The sequence below is a fragment of the Leucopleurus acutus genome, assembly GCF_964270905.1.
Source record: "Leucopleurus acutus genome assembly, chromosome: 3".
Taxonomy (NCBI): domain Eukaryota; kingdom Metazoa; phylum Chordata; class Mammalia; order Artiodactyla; family Delphinidae; genus Leucopleurus; species Leucopleurus acutus.
In genome coordinates, this window is record NC_139145.1 from 172,154,360 (window position 1) to 172,171,904 (window position 17,545).

Sequence of the window (17,545 nt, forward strand, 5' to 3'; positions counted from 1 at the left end):
AACTCTTGCCCTCTGATTGGCAGTGAGGAGTTGGCCTTTGGATATAAGTCCACCTTCTCCCCAGGTTGCCGGCCTCCAGAATAAAGCAAATTTTCCTATCCTACCAACAGTTGTCTCTCGAGTATTGGCTTTCAGCTGGACCTGCATTTGGTAACAGAAGGACTTGGCTTCCTTCACTGGGAAAACGAACTTCCTCAGTGTCTGGGCATCACCTCTCCTGCTCCCGCCTAGGGCCACCCTCACAGCTGCTGACACATCTGAGCTCTCAGTCCCCTCCCTGATCATTTCCAAAGATGCACGTGCTCGCTGCACCAGCTCTCATGTGAAAACGAGGGAAGCAGCAGCCAACCCTCCTGGGCTTCATGGCCATTCCAGGTGCGGTTCTGTCCCTTTGCTTCCCTGTACGGTGAGACTCCGTGGGGACACGCCTGTGCTCATGTGCTCTGCTTTCTCATCTCTCTCTCTCTCAACCCCATGCCTTTGTTCCCACCCCCACTGGAAATGGTCACACGGTGCTGGTGATCCTGACCTTCCTAAATGTCCTCAACACTTGAGGAGCAAGATGTGAGTGGGCCTGGTCTCCAAGGTGAGGCACACTTGGACACCCTCCCTCTTTCCCGCAGGTGTCTTCTGTCTGCTGTCTGCCTCCTGACCCAGTGCCTTCTGACCCTCCTCAAAGAAAGCACACAGAGAACTCTAGCAATTTTGCCAGTTCTCTATAACTGCTCTGTAAGGAGATTTAATCCAGTTTAAGCTCTGTCACAGTTCACTTAGCTTTTTTCTATAAGTTACTTATTTCTGAGAGTTTTATAATAATCACGTGTGGGTAATCTCATATATTTTAAAAGTTACACTGATTTATATGTTTGTTTATTTATATCAAAAAGCAGTGGTGTGAAAGAAGGAGAAAGTATAATTTCTTGCAGGAGTGGCCATAAAAGAGCATAAAGAGAACTGTACAAACTCATCAGAAAAGAGTAAAGCCATGGAGCAATCAGATGCAAAGACAAGGCCTGGTAAATGGAGGACACAAATCCTAAATCCAGACCTAAATTTAGTACAGAGCAACCATACCTCATATAAATGGGCTAAGCTTGTGTGTAAAAGATAGTCTTGATTTGATAAAGTCAAAATCCAACAGAAAATTATTTAATCAAGGTGCAGAGAAACCTAATAATACAGACGTTTAAAAATAAAGGTAATGAAGAAATGTAAGCCAGGTCAAAAATAAGTAAATGGAGGCTCATGCCATAATGTTCATTTCTGAAAAAAATAGATCATCCACTGAAAAGCAATATTAGGGATAAAGATGGACATTATTTAATAATAAAGAACAATTCATGCAGAAACCACACGTGCAGAAAACCCTACCTAACAACATAAAGTGGAATTTTAATGTTAACTATAAAGTAAAATTAATAGGAGAAACTGAAAAATAAACAATCGTAATGAGAGATTTTAAAGTATTTCTCTCAGAAACAGCCACACAAGATAGATAAAGAGTCAGAACATATTTGAATAAATAAGGAGCTTGACCTGTCATATAAATAACCCTAATACAACACAAAACACACATTCCTTCATTCCCACAGAAAATATTTATAAAAACTCCCATTCCTAAGACATAAAGGAAGTCTTGAAAATGCTAAAAATGATATCATTTTTAACTCTTTCTTTGATCTCAATGTAGTAACATCTGAAATAACAAAAAATTTTCCCTGAAGCCTCAATAAATTTAGAAATGCAAAAAACAATCATTCTAAATAATTCACGGATCAGAGAATAAAACAATGGTGCCTAATCTTACATAAAAACCAACATACTGTGTTCTCTCCCAAAAAAGATATGATTCTGAGAGAAGCTTCAGATATTTTCAGAAGCCCTGATTAGTATACTTGCAGTGAATATACAGATATACATATAGATTTGTAGTAAAATATATTCTATTTATCTATCTACCTACTTACCTATCTAATTGTCATCTATCTATTCTATTTATCTATCTGTAGATTTGTTTTTCATTTTTGTATTTGAAGCATATGCCATAGTGTATATTATTAGGGGACTTGATGAATTTTAGTTTTGACTTCATATTGAAGTCTAAAGACCAGAATAATAAAAGTATTATGAAAATTTTAGGTATTATTTAACTTTTATGAGTTCCAAGTAAGTTCCCTGAAATATAGAAGTATTCCTAAAGTGCCTTTGCTCACATAGATAAATATATATATATGTATATATTAAAACAACAAAATACAGACACACACATACTGCCACACATGCATGCACCAAAACAAATAAAGCAAAACAAATAAGCAGACAAAAAATGAAACAAAACAAAACCCAAACTGTTTTACAGAAATACGTAAGGCAGAATTTTAGGTGTGAAATGATGAAGCCAGATCTAAAAAGTTAGCTATAATTTTTATATCCCCACTGCTTCTGCAACGGTTTCCATGTTAATATTTCAGCAACTGAGGAAATAAGTCAAATCAGTCTTGCTTAGGACCAGTTGGTCCATATTTGTAACTTGATTTTCATTGTGAATATATTGTAACAAATATCTGTACCAGCCTGAATGTATTTTAACCTCATTGTTTTGGTTAAGTGACATCTTTCCTGGAGGAGATAGAGTAAGACATCCCCTTTTATATTGAGATATTGTCACATCTAGGTGATTACACAGTTTCAAGTCGTGACCCTAGCACCTGAACTGGCAACTTCACACTTAAGCTGAATGCTTCTCCAAAGAGTGTCAATTACAGAGATGCTATAACACTTCTGGTTTCCCTGATTAACCGTAGAGGGTTAGATGCCTTTTCAAAGGGGGTGCAGTGGAGGGAGGACAAGGCTTCGCAAGAAAAGTGAGGCCCCCTTAGGGAGGTGGCGTGTGTGGGGTTGAGCTGCAACACCAGGTGCCCTAGATACAGGCAGGCTTGTTACAAGAAGAACAGGACAGAGAAGCTGGGGAACCCAGAGGACACAGGTTCTGTAAAGCTCTCCTCAGCATTACTTCATGCATCTACAAGTATTCTTAAGTCCAGCAAAATTGGCGCTCAGCCCGTAAGTGGAAAGAAAATAAGAAAAGATAATTGTACCAAGTATATCCTTCACATCTGCCACTGTGGTGTCACCAGAGAAATCCATGAGTTGAAGTCATTGTCTTCTAAACTCAAGCAATGTATAATTGATTTACTAAAAGAAGAAACATTCCAGTACAGTTTCCAAAGATTCCAGAAAAGAATGTTGACACAGAAGTCGGGCTGCGGGGCAGGGCTGGCTGTATAACTTGTGGAATCCACTGCAAGGTGCAAAATCATGAGGGATTTCAAGTTGGCTGCATCAGAGAATTAAACCAAGAGGCGGACCTTCGGAGCACCGGGCCCTGGGTGAATGGGCAGGTCACACACCCAGGAAGCCAGTCCTGGGGCTCGTTTATTCCGTCACTCTGCTAATTAAATGAACTGAAATACTCACTCTGTAGCATCCTGGGAGTTAAGCCATTTCACTTATACGGACCACCTCAGTGACCACGGACCTTTTCATTCCCTTGCTAACCTGTACACTACTGGGCATTAATATTTTCAAGGCTTGTATCTAAGAGATGAGACAAAAAAGTTACTGCCCCCTTTCCTGTCACTGGCAGTGTTGCCATAAGAACATCATTAGTCATAAAGTTCCCCTGGTGCATCTGCTCTGTCATTTCTACCAAATGGATGCAACCAAATGGATGCAGTCACCCGCTTCGGTATCTTGGTCGTAAAAGAAGCAGTTTTGCTGATAGGTTTGTAGAGGGTCAGCAAAGTGTCGGCAAAAACAATATGACCATCCAAATATCAAGCAGAGAGGAATACAGAGGGGGGCTACATGTGTACTGGGGTGGGGGGCATCCGATGACAGTATGTTTTATCTACACGCTTACTCTGCATTCCTAGAATAATACTGAAGAGAGAGGAAAAGTGTTCGTTTGCCATCTGGAAAGTATTTCCTCTCGTTCCACCTTCAGTCCATGGTCCAGGAAGGCGTACAATTAGTATCTGTGCTTCGAAAACTAGAGAGATAAGATAAATGACAGGAAGAGCCACTCCATTTAGATAAACTGAGAAATAGAAAGGAAATAAATAGCCGTGTGATTTATAGTTCACGTTTCAAAAGCAAGCGATAAAAATGCCTGATTCTCCCTCAAATGAGCCGTGGGAGAGCCGCACGCTGCCGTCTGTGAGAGGCCCTCCTCCTTGCAGGGCGCTGGCCTCGCTCAGTCCCAGGGGAGCAGCTCTCAAAGTGCTGACGCTCCATTATTTGGCCGTGATGCTCCTGCTGGCCGGAGCCTCGCAGACGTTTTGAGATCCTCCTCCTCCAGCTAGGAGGCTCCTGGACTCCCAGGTCTCTGCCTCGCGGAGATTTACGAGCTGGGACCCCATCCGCGACACCGTGCGTGCGCGCCTTCGACGCGCTGCGCGCACACGTGCTTGGGGAGGGCTCAGGAGGCAAGGGCTTCCCACCAGCGGAGCAGTTTTCCTGTTCTTGTAACTTACAAAGGAGAAGGGCTGTGGATTAGGCTATTTTAAAGTCTCCGCTTCGCGGTCCTTTGGCGAGCCTCCTTCACTTCACGTGGAGCTGGAGACGGCACATTGCACCCTGCTTCATCCTCCCTGCCCCGAGTCAGACGAAGAGGTGGGAGGCTGAGGACTGCAGCCACGCAGTGTGGCCACTGTGGCTTTGTGAGGCCGTGGAGAAGCAGGTGGACACGCGGCTCGAGAGGGTCATGGACGGCCGCCTCGCAGGAGCAGTCTAGTAAGAAAGGCAAGGGTTCTCCTGCTTGGACAAATAAAGCTTGGGTTTGCTGCCCACTTAATCAGGGACAAAAAATCATTGGTGTTCTGGGCAAGAGAGAAATGTATCTCACATTTCAGAGGACAACAAAACAACTTTTAAAATTAAGATCTATTTTCCCCATTCAACTGTTAAAATGATAACCCACAAGGACTGAGGCATATAATACAGGTTCATTCTTCTGTGTTTGTCATTGATCGTTTTGCTTCACAGACTAATAACTAACGTGAATTTGTTTCTCCTTTTGCGGCAAAAAATAAAACAGCCAAGATTTACTGAGTGTTTTAGCCCATGTACTGGGCTAAGAGCTTTTACGTGGATTCCCTCAACAAATCCTGACCTTGTGTTGCCCTGATTACGTACAGGTGGGAGTACCGAGGTGGCAGCTCAGCTCACACCTTCGACCAGGTGCGAGCTGGCAGGCATGGGCTATGCTGCTCTAGCCCCTTAGCATGCTAAGTCCACTCCACCGAAGGACTTGGATGCAGAAGAGCTGTGGGCTGGGAACTGGGAAACTTTGTCCCACCCGGACCATAGACACCTGCGGGCTGGCTTGTCATCAGGCTCCTGCAACTGGCTGGGGGTGAAGCAGAAACCCTGCAGGTGCCCCTCTTGTCCTCCTCAGGGGTCTCCCAGCAAGGACGCATGGCATTAGTTTCACTGCCAGCTTTCTATTGTCTCCCAAAGCTTTCTCTTTCAGAGGAAATATAAATATCAAAAAATATGAGATGTATAAATCAAAGAGCTCAATAAGGTGGGGGCCTCTGGGTTTTCTGGGGTGATTTGGGTGCCCTCGCTGTGTTCTCCACAGGCTGTTCCCATGCACCACTTCCAGTCTCCCTGAGACTGGTCCTGTTGCTCCTGAGCTGTGCCTTTTCTTTGCACACAAAGCTCTTGACAGAGTTTACTTGTAAAGTTCTACACCAATGAGTTAAGTACAGAATATAAGATGTAGAAGAATCCAGAGACCTTGTTGGCTCTGGGTCCCTGACAACCAGGAAGACAGGCTGTAGGGGGTGGGGGGGGAGGAGGACAAGGGAGAGAAACAGTGGGCAGAACAGGGGACCTACTGGAAAAACTAGTAGCATACAAATATATATATATACGTTTATAATCTTGCTTAAGGAAACCCAACACCCATTTAAAAATCTTTCTTGGAAGGAGTCCATCAGCATGAAGGAGAAGGAGAGACATAACTATGAAGGTTCCTGGGGAGAAGCAGGACCCTGGTCCAGCGTGAAGGAAGGAAGGCAGAGTGACGGGGGTGTCTCAGGCGGCATTGGTGGGAGGAGGGTGTGGCCATTGCCTCAGCCCATCTCTGAGGTCTGAGGTCATGGGCCAAGAGTGTGAGCTGGAGAAGAAGAAAGCTGGAGGAGACAGGAGGTGATGTAATATCACTGTCCTGCGAGGGACCAGATGCCCAGGGAAGGGTGAGAGGACTGCCTGCCATCCTGGACGTCCAGGGAAGCTGATGGCCATACATTCAGAGTGAGAACGTGGGCTTGTGAACTTCTGGCAGCATTGAACTCCCGAGCTCCACAAGCAGCAGAGTGAGTGATGAGAGAGGTGTCGCCAGACTAGGTTTTCTGGGCATGTGGAGTTGGACAAGGGGGTTAAAGCCTGGATACCTGGTGGGACAGGAGGACACCTCGAGCATGGATCTATCTGGGAGCCCAGGAGCTACAAAGACAAAGAGGCCATGGCCAGGGCAGGGTGTTTAGAAACAAAGTCTCACAGGGGCAGCAGGTAGGAAGCAGGAGAGGGCTCAGCTGCCCCAACAGAGACCACGGAAGCACAGCTCAAACATGGTAGGGAGCACTTCCCCTTCACATGGAGGGCTGGGCTGGAGACATGGGGCGGAGGGGGGCAGCTCTGCCCCAGGGAGTCATCAGGGATGCTGTCTTGTGACTCCACATGCTTTGTCGGGGCTGGAGCTGACTAAGGCCAGCTCTGCTACTGCTCAGGAGAGGGGACAGGAGGGGAGGAAGTAGAGCTTCTGCAGGACTCCCTTGAAGGCACCTGCATCTCTTCGGCTCGCATCCCATTGGCTGACGATGATCTAGGAGGGGGATGGGGAACGTCCACCAGGGCGTCCGTGCGTGAGCGTGAGTGTGAGAATGTGTGTGAGCGTGCGTGTGTGAGTGTGTGTGTCTGGGGTTCTATTAACAAAGACAGGAAAGAGGAAATGTGCATGGAGGAGCGCTGCCTGGCAGTCCTTGCTGACGGCAGGAGTGAGAGGCTGGGACAGGACTGGAGAGTCAGGGAGCGTGGTCACTCACGTGGATGCTAATGGCCACAGGTGGCTCTGATGACCGAAAGCGTCTGATGAGACCTCAGTCCCTAAAGCTATGGCTCATCAAGAATAGTACAAGCTCTCTTACTCTTGGGGCAGATCTTGAAGGAGGCTGGCCTAGGGCGGGTACTTTACGTGAGAGACACGTGGAAACATACAAATAAGGCTTATTACAGATTACGAGAGAGTTGACGAAGCAGCGTCTTATTTCTCAATGGCAGCATACAAACAGGACTGGCTGGTCTCACCCACAAGACCCCCCAAGGGAGAGTGGGGTCACAGAGCTTCGTACTTAGGGCATACGTCTGTGTGTTTTCTCTTTGTCAACTCACAGCTGAGGAAACCGAGGCATCAGGAGGTGAAGCCACTTTCCCGAGACCATGCCACAGGCCTGGAGTTCTTGCCCTGGCCCATGGGACCCTGGTTCATTCCTGAATTCTACAAGCATTTATTGAGAGACAGGCGCAGCTCTCATCCCTCAGGATACGACAGTGGACAAAACTAACATCTGACCCTGGAGAGATTTTCTGGAATCAATGAGCATGAAAATTCTGTACCAGGAAACAAGATTTATCTAAACAGACACAAGAGATGATGATGATAGTCATGGATAATGGTTAAGAGTAAGGACAGTTTTGCCCGACCACGTAAGGTATGCTAGTGTTCTATCACTGAAATCCAATAACCAATAATCCAATCCAATAAGTGACCTTTGTGGAAAGTGATATTTCTGGTGCACTTACACGGGACCAGACGCTGGTAGAAGCAGCCTGCCATCTGGGGTAACACTGAACAGACAGCAGCTGGGCATCGCTTAAATGCCTCCCCTAAGGGTTCAGTACAAGGAGGAAGCCGAGGAGAGGGAGGGAGGGGAACCCCCAGCTTTCTCCCCGCACCATGGGGCGGAGGCCGTCCTCGGAGAAGCATCAGTTGCTGGCTACCGTGGCTGCCTCTGCTTTCCCTGCCCCCTCAGGGCCGCCAGCCACTCCTGCATCCTGGGCTGAGTCCTGCATGGTTTGGAGATGCAGAGGGGCCTATTCAGGGTGTCCCAACCACCACTTCGCATCTGAGTTATGGGATGCTTAAAATCACGAAGCTGGAAGCCGAGGAGTGGGTGACTTAGCCCGGGGCTGGGGTCAGTGTTCACTGGAATCCACTGTAATGAGCTTCACCAAGGCCACCTGGGCAGCTTGGACTACAAGGGTTGAGCCACTCACACGACCCCAGGGAGAGATTCCATGCTAGAACTAAATATTCCCAATCAGCCTGAGCTTCAGCATTCCGATGGATTTAGTCCCAAGTCACCAGTAACTAGTTTCCCCTGCACATAAAAGTCACACGCACAAACACACCCCTCTTAGTCTAAATTAGTGAGGTTTTTTCGGCTTCTCAACACGGTTAACTAGTTGCCTGAGGCACCCTGGATTCCTCTGACTTAGCAAGAACTCGGTGCACTATGGAAAGAGAAGCCCAGTGCCTGCAGCAGTGCTCTTAACATCCTTCTCCCCAAGGCTCCTTGGAGAGGTATGATCAGAGGTCACAGTGAGGTCCACGCTGTGTTACCTGGAACACAGGTGCAGAACCGGCTGTCCGGGGAGAAGGGGTCAAGTTGGTGCAACACCTCAGCGGACCCTGGGAGCCCTGGCTGTCTGGCCCCTTGTTTCCTTCGGACAGGAGGTTCATTTTGCAGAAGTGGTGCTGTGCTATGTCTTCTCTTGGTTGACCGGGGGCTTCATTTCGTAAACCATCCTGGACGGTGTGCACTGGGTGTGTCCCTTCAGGCACAGAAGGAGCCCACAGTGGCTGAGCTTCTGTCTGCCGTCCAGCCCTGCGCAGACCATGGGGGCGCCCGGCTGGCTGCAGGATCGCTGACAGGTGAAGCGAGGACCAGGTTGGGTATCAGTTCCAGGAGCTCCTTCGGTCCCAGAAAAACCCCCAGGTGGGCCTCCAGTGCCTCGGTGGGTGATGGCCCTGAGGCGCTAAATTCCTTTTGCGAATACTGACCCATCTCTCTCTCTCATTACCAGGCTGTGGGGTGTGGTGGCCGAGGAGTCTGGCTGAGTTGGGCCACTGGCCTTCTGAGGGAGGACACATCTTCCCAAGGAGGCTCCGCGCCCCTCACAGCGGTGGGGGGCAAGGTCCCGGCCTCTCAGATGCTGGTCTGTGTCCTCCATCTCTACCCTAAGTGAGGGACCAGGGACCCACAGACTCAGAGAGAAGGGAGACAGTGCCTCCCTCCCTCTTGGGTTTTACTGTCTCTGGGGGAGGCATCCGGCTTTCTGCTTTGAGGCTCAGCTCAAGCAGAGCCATCTCCTGTGCATCTTTAAAATCAAGACGTATGAGATCACACGTGTTGTGGCGGGTACCTCCGCTGTCTGAAGGGTCTAGCGGGCCTTTCATCCCATAAATACGTTACTCAGATGATTTCCACAGCCCCTCTGTGAAGATGAAGCAAGTGAGAAGCAGACAGACTACGGACAAGCCCAGGGAGTGACGGCTGAGGAGGGCAGGGCAGGACCACGGCTGCCTCCTAGGGGTCCTTCCCAACCCCCGTGTCAGGGAACCTGAGCTTTCTTCAGAAACGTGGAGGGGCGGCAGTACTGGGGACAGGTGAGTGGGATGACAGAGCCCTGCTTTCTGTGGCCCGTCCCACAAGTGTGCAGCGTCCACATTCCCTCTACAGCCTGGACACGCCTCGCCAGCAGGTTCTTCTAACAGGTTTCACTCAGTAAGAAAAGGAAACGCCAGTGAAGGGGATAGAGGCTGTGAGGGAAAGCATTCCTATGTCCACAGCACACCATCCCTCCCACAGCCTGCACTGAGTAAAACAGAACAAGCGCCGTCTACTACAAGACCTTCGCTCCCACTGACAAGGCTTTGCAGGCTGTTTCCAGCCCCGGCGCCCTTTATTTGGCTCACCTGTGCAGGCAGTTCTTTTTCCTTTTGCCTCTGCTGTCACGGATTATGTGGCAGTGGTTGGCAGTTCTATTCCCCAGACTCAGGAGCACCAAGGCCTCAGCATTATATCTGCAAAACCCTGCTACCCATTCAGAGGAACATGACAGTTCTTACCTGGGGGGACAGGCGGACACTTTGCAAGGCACGACCCCTGTGACAGGCCGGGTGTCGGGGCTGCAGAATGATGCGTTCACCGGGAACCTCAGGTCTCTGTAGCAGCCTGCTCTCGTGGTCATCTGCCCTGTGAGAGAGTGGGGTGCACAGTGAAGACTCACAAACATGCCCTGTGTAAAAGGCAGACGAAGAGCTCATGAAATCTCTTGAAGAAAATCTTTACTGTATTGGCACGTCTTTGCATTAATGGCCTTGGGCTGACTACTAGTATTCTACTTTTCTGGCCTGTCTTGGTGATTTCTAGCAGTGAATTGCATCAATTCTAAGATGGCTTGTATCTTCCCCCTACATTTCAACATCTTGGAACGTGTGTCTTGCTATGGGTGCCAACATATATTTGACAAAACAATCTTTTGGTTCTTTTCTATTGTTTCCAGAATTGGAAACACCAGCCGTTTTTTCAAAACAAACCCATATTAAGTACACTCACTTGTGCTTCTAAGTGAGAGGGCACAACAGGAAACGATCGGTAATAAACCGGAAAGAAATACGGACAACAAAGTGATAAGCGCTTCCCCACCAGAGAATTCACAGAGCAAAATACCTCCAGGGTTGCAGCTGGATGGTGACCTTTTCACAATAATGGCTTGGATGTTGCCTCAAAGGAGGTCAATGGAAATGAAAGTTGGTCTGATTCTCAGCTCCATTTATATCCCCAGGGCTACTCAGGCTTTCTGAGCATCTCTCAATATGTTCGATATTTCAATTCATTAAATTTACTAAAAAAGGTACCAGTGGGGCTTCCCTGGCAGGCCAGTGGTTAAGATTCTGCCCTTCCAATGCAAGGGGTGCAGGTTCATTCCCTGGTTGGGGAACTAAGATCCCACGTGCCATAGGGCATGGCCAAAAAATAAATAATTTTTATAAAAGGAACCATTACTTACAGCAGGGTACCTAGACTAGTCAAAATCACAGAGACAGAAAGTAGAAGGGTGGTTGCCAGGGGATGGGGAATGATGGGGTGGGGAGGTGTCTCATAGGCAGAGTTTCAGTTTGGGAAGATGGAAAAGATCTGGAGATGGACGGTGGTGACATTTGCACAATATGAATGTGCTTAATACCACTGAACCATGCATTCAAAAGTGGTTAAAATGGTAAATTTTATATCATATATAATATATATCATATATTTTACCACAATACAAAAGGACTGTAAATAGATATATATCTTGAAGGATGAAGTTAAGGAGTTCATTCAGTGAAAAGGAACAAAAAAAAAAAAAGAAAGAAAAAGAACCAAACCAGTGTTGATTTTAAAAATTAACACAATTAAGATTTAAAATGATTTTTATTGCGGTGCTTGGAAAATGGATGGAGTCCTCCTGTCCGTGAGGCCCATCTGTTTTACTTCCTCTGCAGTCAAGGCTGCACTGCTCAGAATGACCTGCATCCAACTTGGTCCCCACAGGCAGATGACCAGAGGTGTCTCATAAAGGAAGGGACCCAAGACATGGTTTCAGAGGACCAAAGCCACAGGCTGGCAACTCCAGGCTCAACAGCATCTCATGCTCGGTTCTCTATGAAACCGAGTCCCTTACTTGAAGAACACTAAAAGTCTTGAAGATATACGTGGAAACAAGTTTGACATTTGGCTTTGCTTTGTCAAAAAGAATAAGGCAAGTCGATGGGGAAAGTTCCCTTCTCTAGAGAATCAGTTTCCTTGATCAGTAGAGGGAAAAGAGCCCTCCTGTTTCCCAAGCACAGACCTCATGCATCTGAGCCCCAGACCACTTCCTGCCTTGGGTATGGCCCTGTTGGTGCTGATGGAGGACATCAGAGGTGACATAGGACCCTTGTGGTTTTGTGCGATTATCCAGCTCTCTGACAACTTGACACGATCATATTTTAACCAAGTTAAACAGTTTTTATTTGATGCACCCCAGTGTGGATTTCACAACTGTATCTTCCTGATTTTAATGGTCTCTCATCAGGAACAGCATATTTATAAAAGTGACTTTGATAAAGGTCATGGAATATTTCTGCAGAAATCTAAGAAAATTTACTTAAACATGTTGAGAATCTTGAAAGTGAGTATTTCTATGAAAGAACAAGATTTAAGTCACATACAGCAAGTGTCCTGGAGCAGTAACGGGAAGAAGGTCAAGGTGAACCTCAGTCCCACGAGGCAGAAGAATGATAATAAAAAAAGAATATTTCCAGGCTCTGCTAAGACCGAAGCCGTGGCATTTGTTCTAATATATAGATTTAGTAAAATCAAAGATGGGCTTGGTGACCTGTGTAGCAGGGCCATGGAGCCTTCGTGGCCACAGCTCTCCTGGGGACGGGGGGAACCAAGAGGCACGTCAGGCAACGCAACCCACTGACACCTGCTGGGCTTCACTGTGGAAGGAAGCACATATCGGAAATCCATCTCTTTCAGTGTCCTTGATGTGGTACCAAGCCAGCTGTGTGCCCTGTCACTATGTCACACACAGAACAGACGCAAACACGCAGTGATGGGCACTGGAGGAGGGTCCCTCACGTCTTACACTCCAAGCCTTGCACAGGTTCGCCCTCGTCCTGCAGGTGCTTTCCCTGGAGGTGCTTTCCTGGGCATCACCCTGACTGCACGTGGCGATGGATTACTGACCCGCCCCCGTCTCCTGCCCTGCACCCGCTCTTAGCCCCGATGTCCCCAGGCTGCCTCCTGGACTCACAGACCTGGCCGTCTAACAGATGCACAAATACATAAACATCCATTTCAAAGCAGGCTTCCTCCAGCCCCGCCTGTCCGGGGTTCTGTGGTCTCTGTGTGGTCAAGGAATCAGTCTTGTAGTCCCCTGCCCCCCACGCCCATGCCTTACTCCAGGCATTCCTCCTTCAGGTCCAGCTGTTGGACCGATACCATGGATACTTCCTTCACACACGCACACACACACACAGACGCACACGCTCATGCCACTCCCAGGTTAAAAGTCTGTTTTTCTCTTTTTAAGCTGGAGACTTCCCAGCCTTGTCCTCCAGCTCTGCTGCATCTCTCTCATGCCGACATCCCCCCTGGTCCTCTGACTCCCAGCTGTCTCTCTACCTGGAATACAGTCCTCCGCTGCCACCCCTGACACACCTGGCAGAAGTCTTGTTATCCTTTTAAGTCAGACCCACATCCCCCTGCCTCTGAACTCCCGTGCTCCCTGACTTGAGAGCACATCTGAATTCTCTGGTAGTTTAAACACAGAATCCTGGCCACCTCAGAGCCTTGGATTCAGCAGGCGTGGGGTGGGGGCTGTGGATTTACATTTCTAACCGATGCCCAGGTGCTGCTGGCACTGCTGCCCTGCGGACCACACTTTGAGAACCGTGCTTTTCGCAATATCCAGGGCCACCACTTTTATGTCTCAGGTTACAGAGCTGTGATATACACGTAGTAAAACATAAATACCTGGTCTTTGTCCCTGGCTCTTGGCACACAGCTCCTAGAACCTTTGGAGTGTCTGAGCCGGCGGGTGGCGGGGTCCCTTCACAGCTTATTGACGGGGCTGGACCCCAGAAGCATCAAGGCATGATTAGAGGGTTTCAGCCCAATCCTGGGCCCCTGGGGAGGGGAAAGGGGCTGGAAATTTAGTCCAGTTACCAATGACCAATGATTTAATCAATGCTGTGTAATGAAATCTCCATGGAAACCCCTAAACAACGTGTTCAGAGAGCTTCCAGGAGGATGGCACACCCCGGCTTCATGGGGTCCGGAACCCTTCCCGGCCTCGCCCTGTGTACCTCTTCATCTCGCCGTTCCCTGGTGTCTTTTACAATAAACCAGTGACAGTAAGTAAGTAAAGTGCCTTCCTTAGGTCTGTGAGCTGGTGTAGCAAATTATTGAACCTGAAACCGGGGGGGTGGGTAGGAGATTGTAGAACCCACAGCTTTGTAGCCAAGTCAGACAGAAGTGTGGGTGCCCTGGCATGCAAATGGCATCTGAAGTGGGAGCAGTGCTGTGGGACTGAGCCCTTCACCTGTGGGGTCTGATGGTGACTCTGGGTAGTTAGTACCGGAGTTAGATTAATGCAGGACACCCCGTTGGAAGCTGGAAAATCCGGCAATGCTGGTTGGTGTGGACAAAACCCACACATTTGGTGTCCGGAGTGTTGTGAGTAAAGACAGTTCCTGCCAGGCTAGCCCAGGTTTGTGCTCATTTGTCCTAGAAAAATGGTAAGCAACCCTTTTGCCTCTCAGTAGCATCCAGGTTTGGGTAAGACATTATATGGTGAACCTAATGTCAAAGTTCAGTGGACATATATGTGTCATCCCTTAGATCAAATTTCCTGAGAGCTGAGAGTACAGCCTGCCTGGATTGATTTGCTCCCACACTTATTAGGCAGTTTTTCAGCCATCGGCCAATTTCATTATATTCAGTAACTTCTAAGCCCCAGCAAGTTAATACAGTCAGCTCTCCTGGTCCAAGGGTTCCGAGTCTGCTGATTCAACCAACTGCAGATGGAAAAAAAAAATCAGAAAAACAATCCCAGAAAGTTCTAAAAAAACAAACTTGAATTTGCCTTGTGCCAGCAACCATTTACCTAGCATTTACCAAGTATTTACAACTATTTAGGTAGCATTTACATTCTATTAGGTATTAAAAGCCACCTAGAGATGATTTAAAGTATGTGGGGGGATGTGCATAGGTTATTTGCAAATACCACCTCATTTTATATAAAGGACTTGAGCATATGCAGATTTTGGTATCCATGCGGGTTCCTGGAACCAATAGGGAAGGATGACTGTAGTGAATTAATAATACTTGGCAAAAAGAATCATCCAAGTAAGGGTATATTCTCTTCTTTATACGGTACTTAGGATGAACTAGGCACAGTGTTGATGACTGACCCATGTATCAATGCAGAGATGAAATCTGAATCAATGTTTTATGAGTCTACTTTTCCACTTGCTAACAGGGAATAAGAGACTATTAAAGTAAAAAAAAGAAACACATGTCATTTTAAAGCTGTTCTGTAGGGAATCTTGTGAACTCCATTAAATTAAATCCTGCAAACTCCTTGAAATTAAGCCAGATAATCTTAATGACCCAATTTACATGAGGACCTACTGAACAAGAGTACCATTTTCTAAAACTGCTGGTTGTCAGTTCTAACAGTAGAGAAGGAAAATTAATCTTTTCTCTCCACTTATATGACAATTTAAAAGTCAATTTTTTTTTTTAATTCTTTAACCAAAATCTTCTGGCGTTTTTGGTGTGACTCTATGAATAATGTCTTCAGTTTGGTTTCCAGTTTTGAGATTGAAGACTTGTGAAATTCAATGCTTATGCTCAAGTCTTAACAAAGAATCAGGCCTTAATGATCACTGATGGTCCTGAGTGAGGTACAGGCTCTCGATCAAGCAAATAGGACATTGTTTTTCTTTGAAATAGAAACATAACTTTACTTTATTAATGTATTCATTTTTCTTTCTTAGTGGAGACATTTGTTTGACCTTGGTGTTAGCCAAGTCCCAAACTTTTACAGGTTAATCGGATAAGAGGGAAATCTAGATCTAGTCATTCATGGAATAATTTAGTAACAATGTGATAGAAAAAATATAACCCAAAGAAAAACACTGAATTTGTCCAATGCATGTCCAAGTTCTGACTCTGCCAGTTAATTTTTTTTTTTTTTTTTTTGTGGTACGCAGGCCTCTCACTGTTGTGGCCTCTCCCGTTGCGGAGCACAGGCTCCGGACGCACAGGCTCAGCGGCCATGGCTCACAGGCCCAGCCGCTCCGTGGCATGTGGGATCTTCCCAGACCGGGGCATGAACCCATGTCCCCTGTATCGGCAGGCGGACTCTCAACCACTGCGCCACCAGGGAAGCCCTGTCAGTTAATTCTTTTAGCTGGTGACATTGGAGACCTTTCATTTTTCTTAGTGGGACACTACTGACATTTTAGGTGCCAGTATTACTTGTGCAGCACGGTTGTCATATCATAAGACTTTTAGCACCCCTGGATCTGCCCACTAGATGCTAAAAGCAACCCACCCCCACTCATCATGGCAACTAAAATGCCTGCGCACATTTCCAAATGCTCCTTCTGAAAGACAGTACAATCTTCAGTGGAGGACACTGATGGGCCACAAGCAGATAAGGAAGAAAGGGAAAATGTAGAGTGTTGCCTGGAAATTTTAAGCAATTAGTGGAAGTAGGACAAAACAGGAGAGTGGTCATCAGATTCACAGCAAAATTCGTTTAAGAAAATGACAATGACAAAAATGCTATAAAACAGAATTTACGGTGTGTAACTAAAAGTAAGATTCAGAGGTTATTTTCATGGCCTTAAATACCTTATACTGATAAAAATAGGTATGAATGGAAATAAATGAAGCCAATACTTAATTACAGCGTTAGAAGAAAGGATAGATCAAGGAAGCAGAAAGAAGGAACTGATATAGATTGGAACAAAAGTCAATATATTAGAAAATGAACAGACATCAATATATTTGGATGCAGACAAAAATGTGAAGCAGTAGTTAATATGTTAGGGGAGAGAAAATGGTGAATCCAGGAGCTGATGTTTTGGGGGAGGGGGCTACCCTCAAGCATAACAACCTACAACCCAGCTCACTCCTCTCTTTCCTGCTCTTCCCTCAATTACAGGGGCTCCATGTCAGCACTGCAGTCTTTACATCTCTTGTCTATGAGGCTGTCGGGGAGATCCCACCAATGAGAAGTACGAGCGCAGGATGTGGACAGAGCCACAGCATCATGTCCCTGGCAGAGAGGATAAACACTGGCTTTGGCAGATGTGAGGTCTGCAGTAGTCTCCAGACATTTTCCTGGGAAGCACCTGCTCCAATGCTGGCTTAACTCTAATCCTTACCAGGAATTTCTGGAATGTTCTACACCTTCCACCTCTTTAATAGCCAGAGCAACTGAGAGCTACATGGGTCTGTCTCTGACCTTTACTCCTCCAACTTCTCCAGCTATTCTGTAAGTACATGATCCTTTATATTAAAAACCTTCCTGCTTGAAATGCCAAGTGTGTTTTCTGCTTTCCTGGCTAAACTGTCACTGACATACTAACTTAATGAAGAAAATAAACAATAAGCACACATACACAAAATAAGAAATGAGAGACTTCCCTGGTGGCACAGTGGTTAAGAGTCTGCCTGCCAATGCAGGGGAAGTGGGTTCAATCCCTGGTCCAGGAAGATCCCACATTCCACTGAGCAACTAAACCCTTGCGCCACAACTACTGAGCCTATGCTCTAGAGCCCACGAGCCAAAACTACTGAGCCCGTGTGCCACAATTACTGAAGCCCACACGCCTAGAGCCCGGGCTCCACAACAAGAAAAGCCACTG

The 17,545-nt window shown here is 46.9% G+C and overlaps 1 protein-coding gene across 1 annotated transcript in view; it reads right to left on the reverse strand.

Annotated features, from left to right (window-relative positions):
• The window catches only part of ADAMTS16 (ADAM metallopeptidase with thrombospondin type 1 motif 16), a gene marked incomplete at both ends in the record, with an annotated part of 155,183 nt that overhangs the window by 39,536 nt on the left and 98,102 nt on the right, over positions 1–17,545 (reverse strand). Inside the window, one exon of the mRNA XM_082835141.1 lies at positions 10,199–10,325. Coding sequence (XP_082691267.1) covers positions 10,199–10,325 — 127 coding nt within the window. The remainder of the gene's footprint in view (positions 1–10,198; positions 10,326–17,545) is intronic.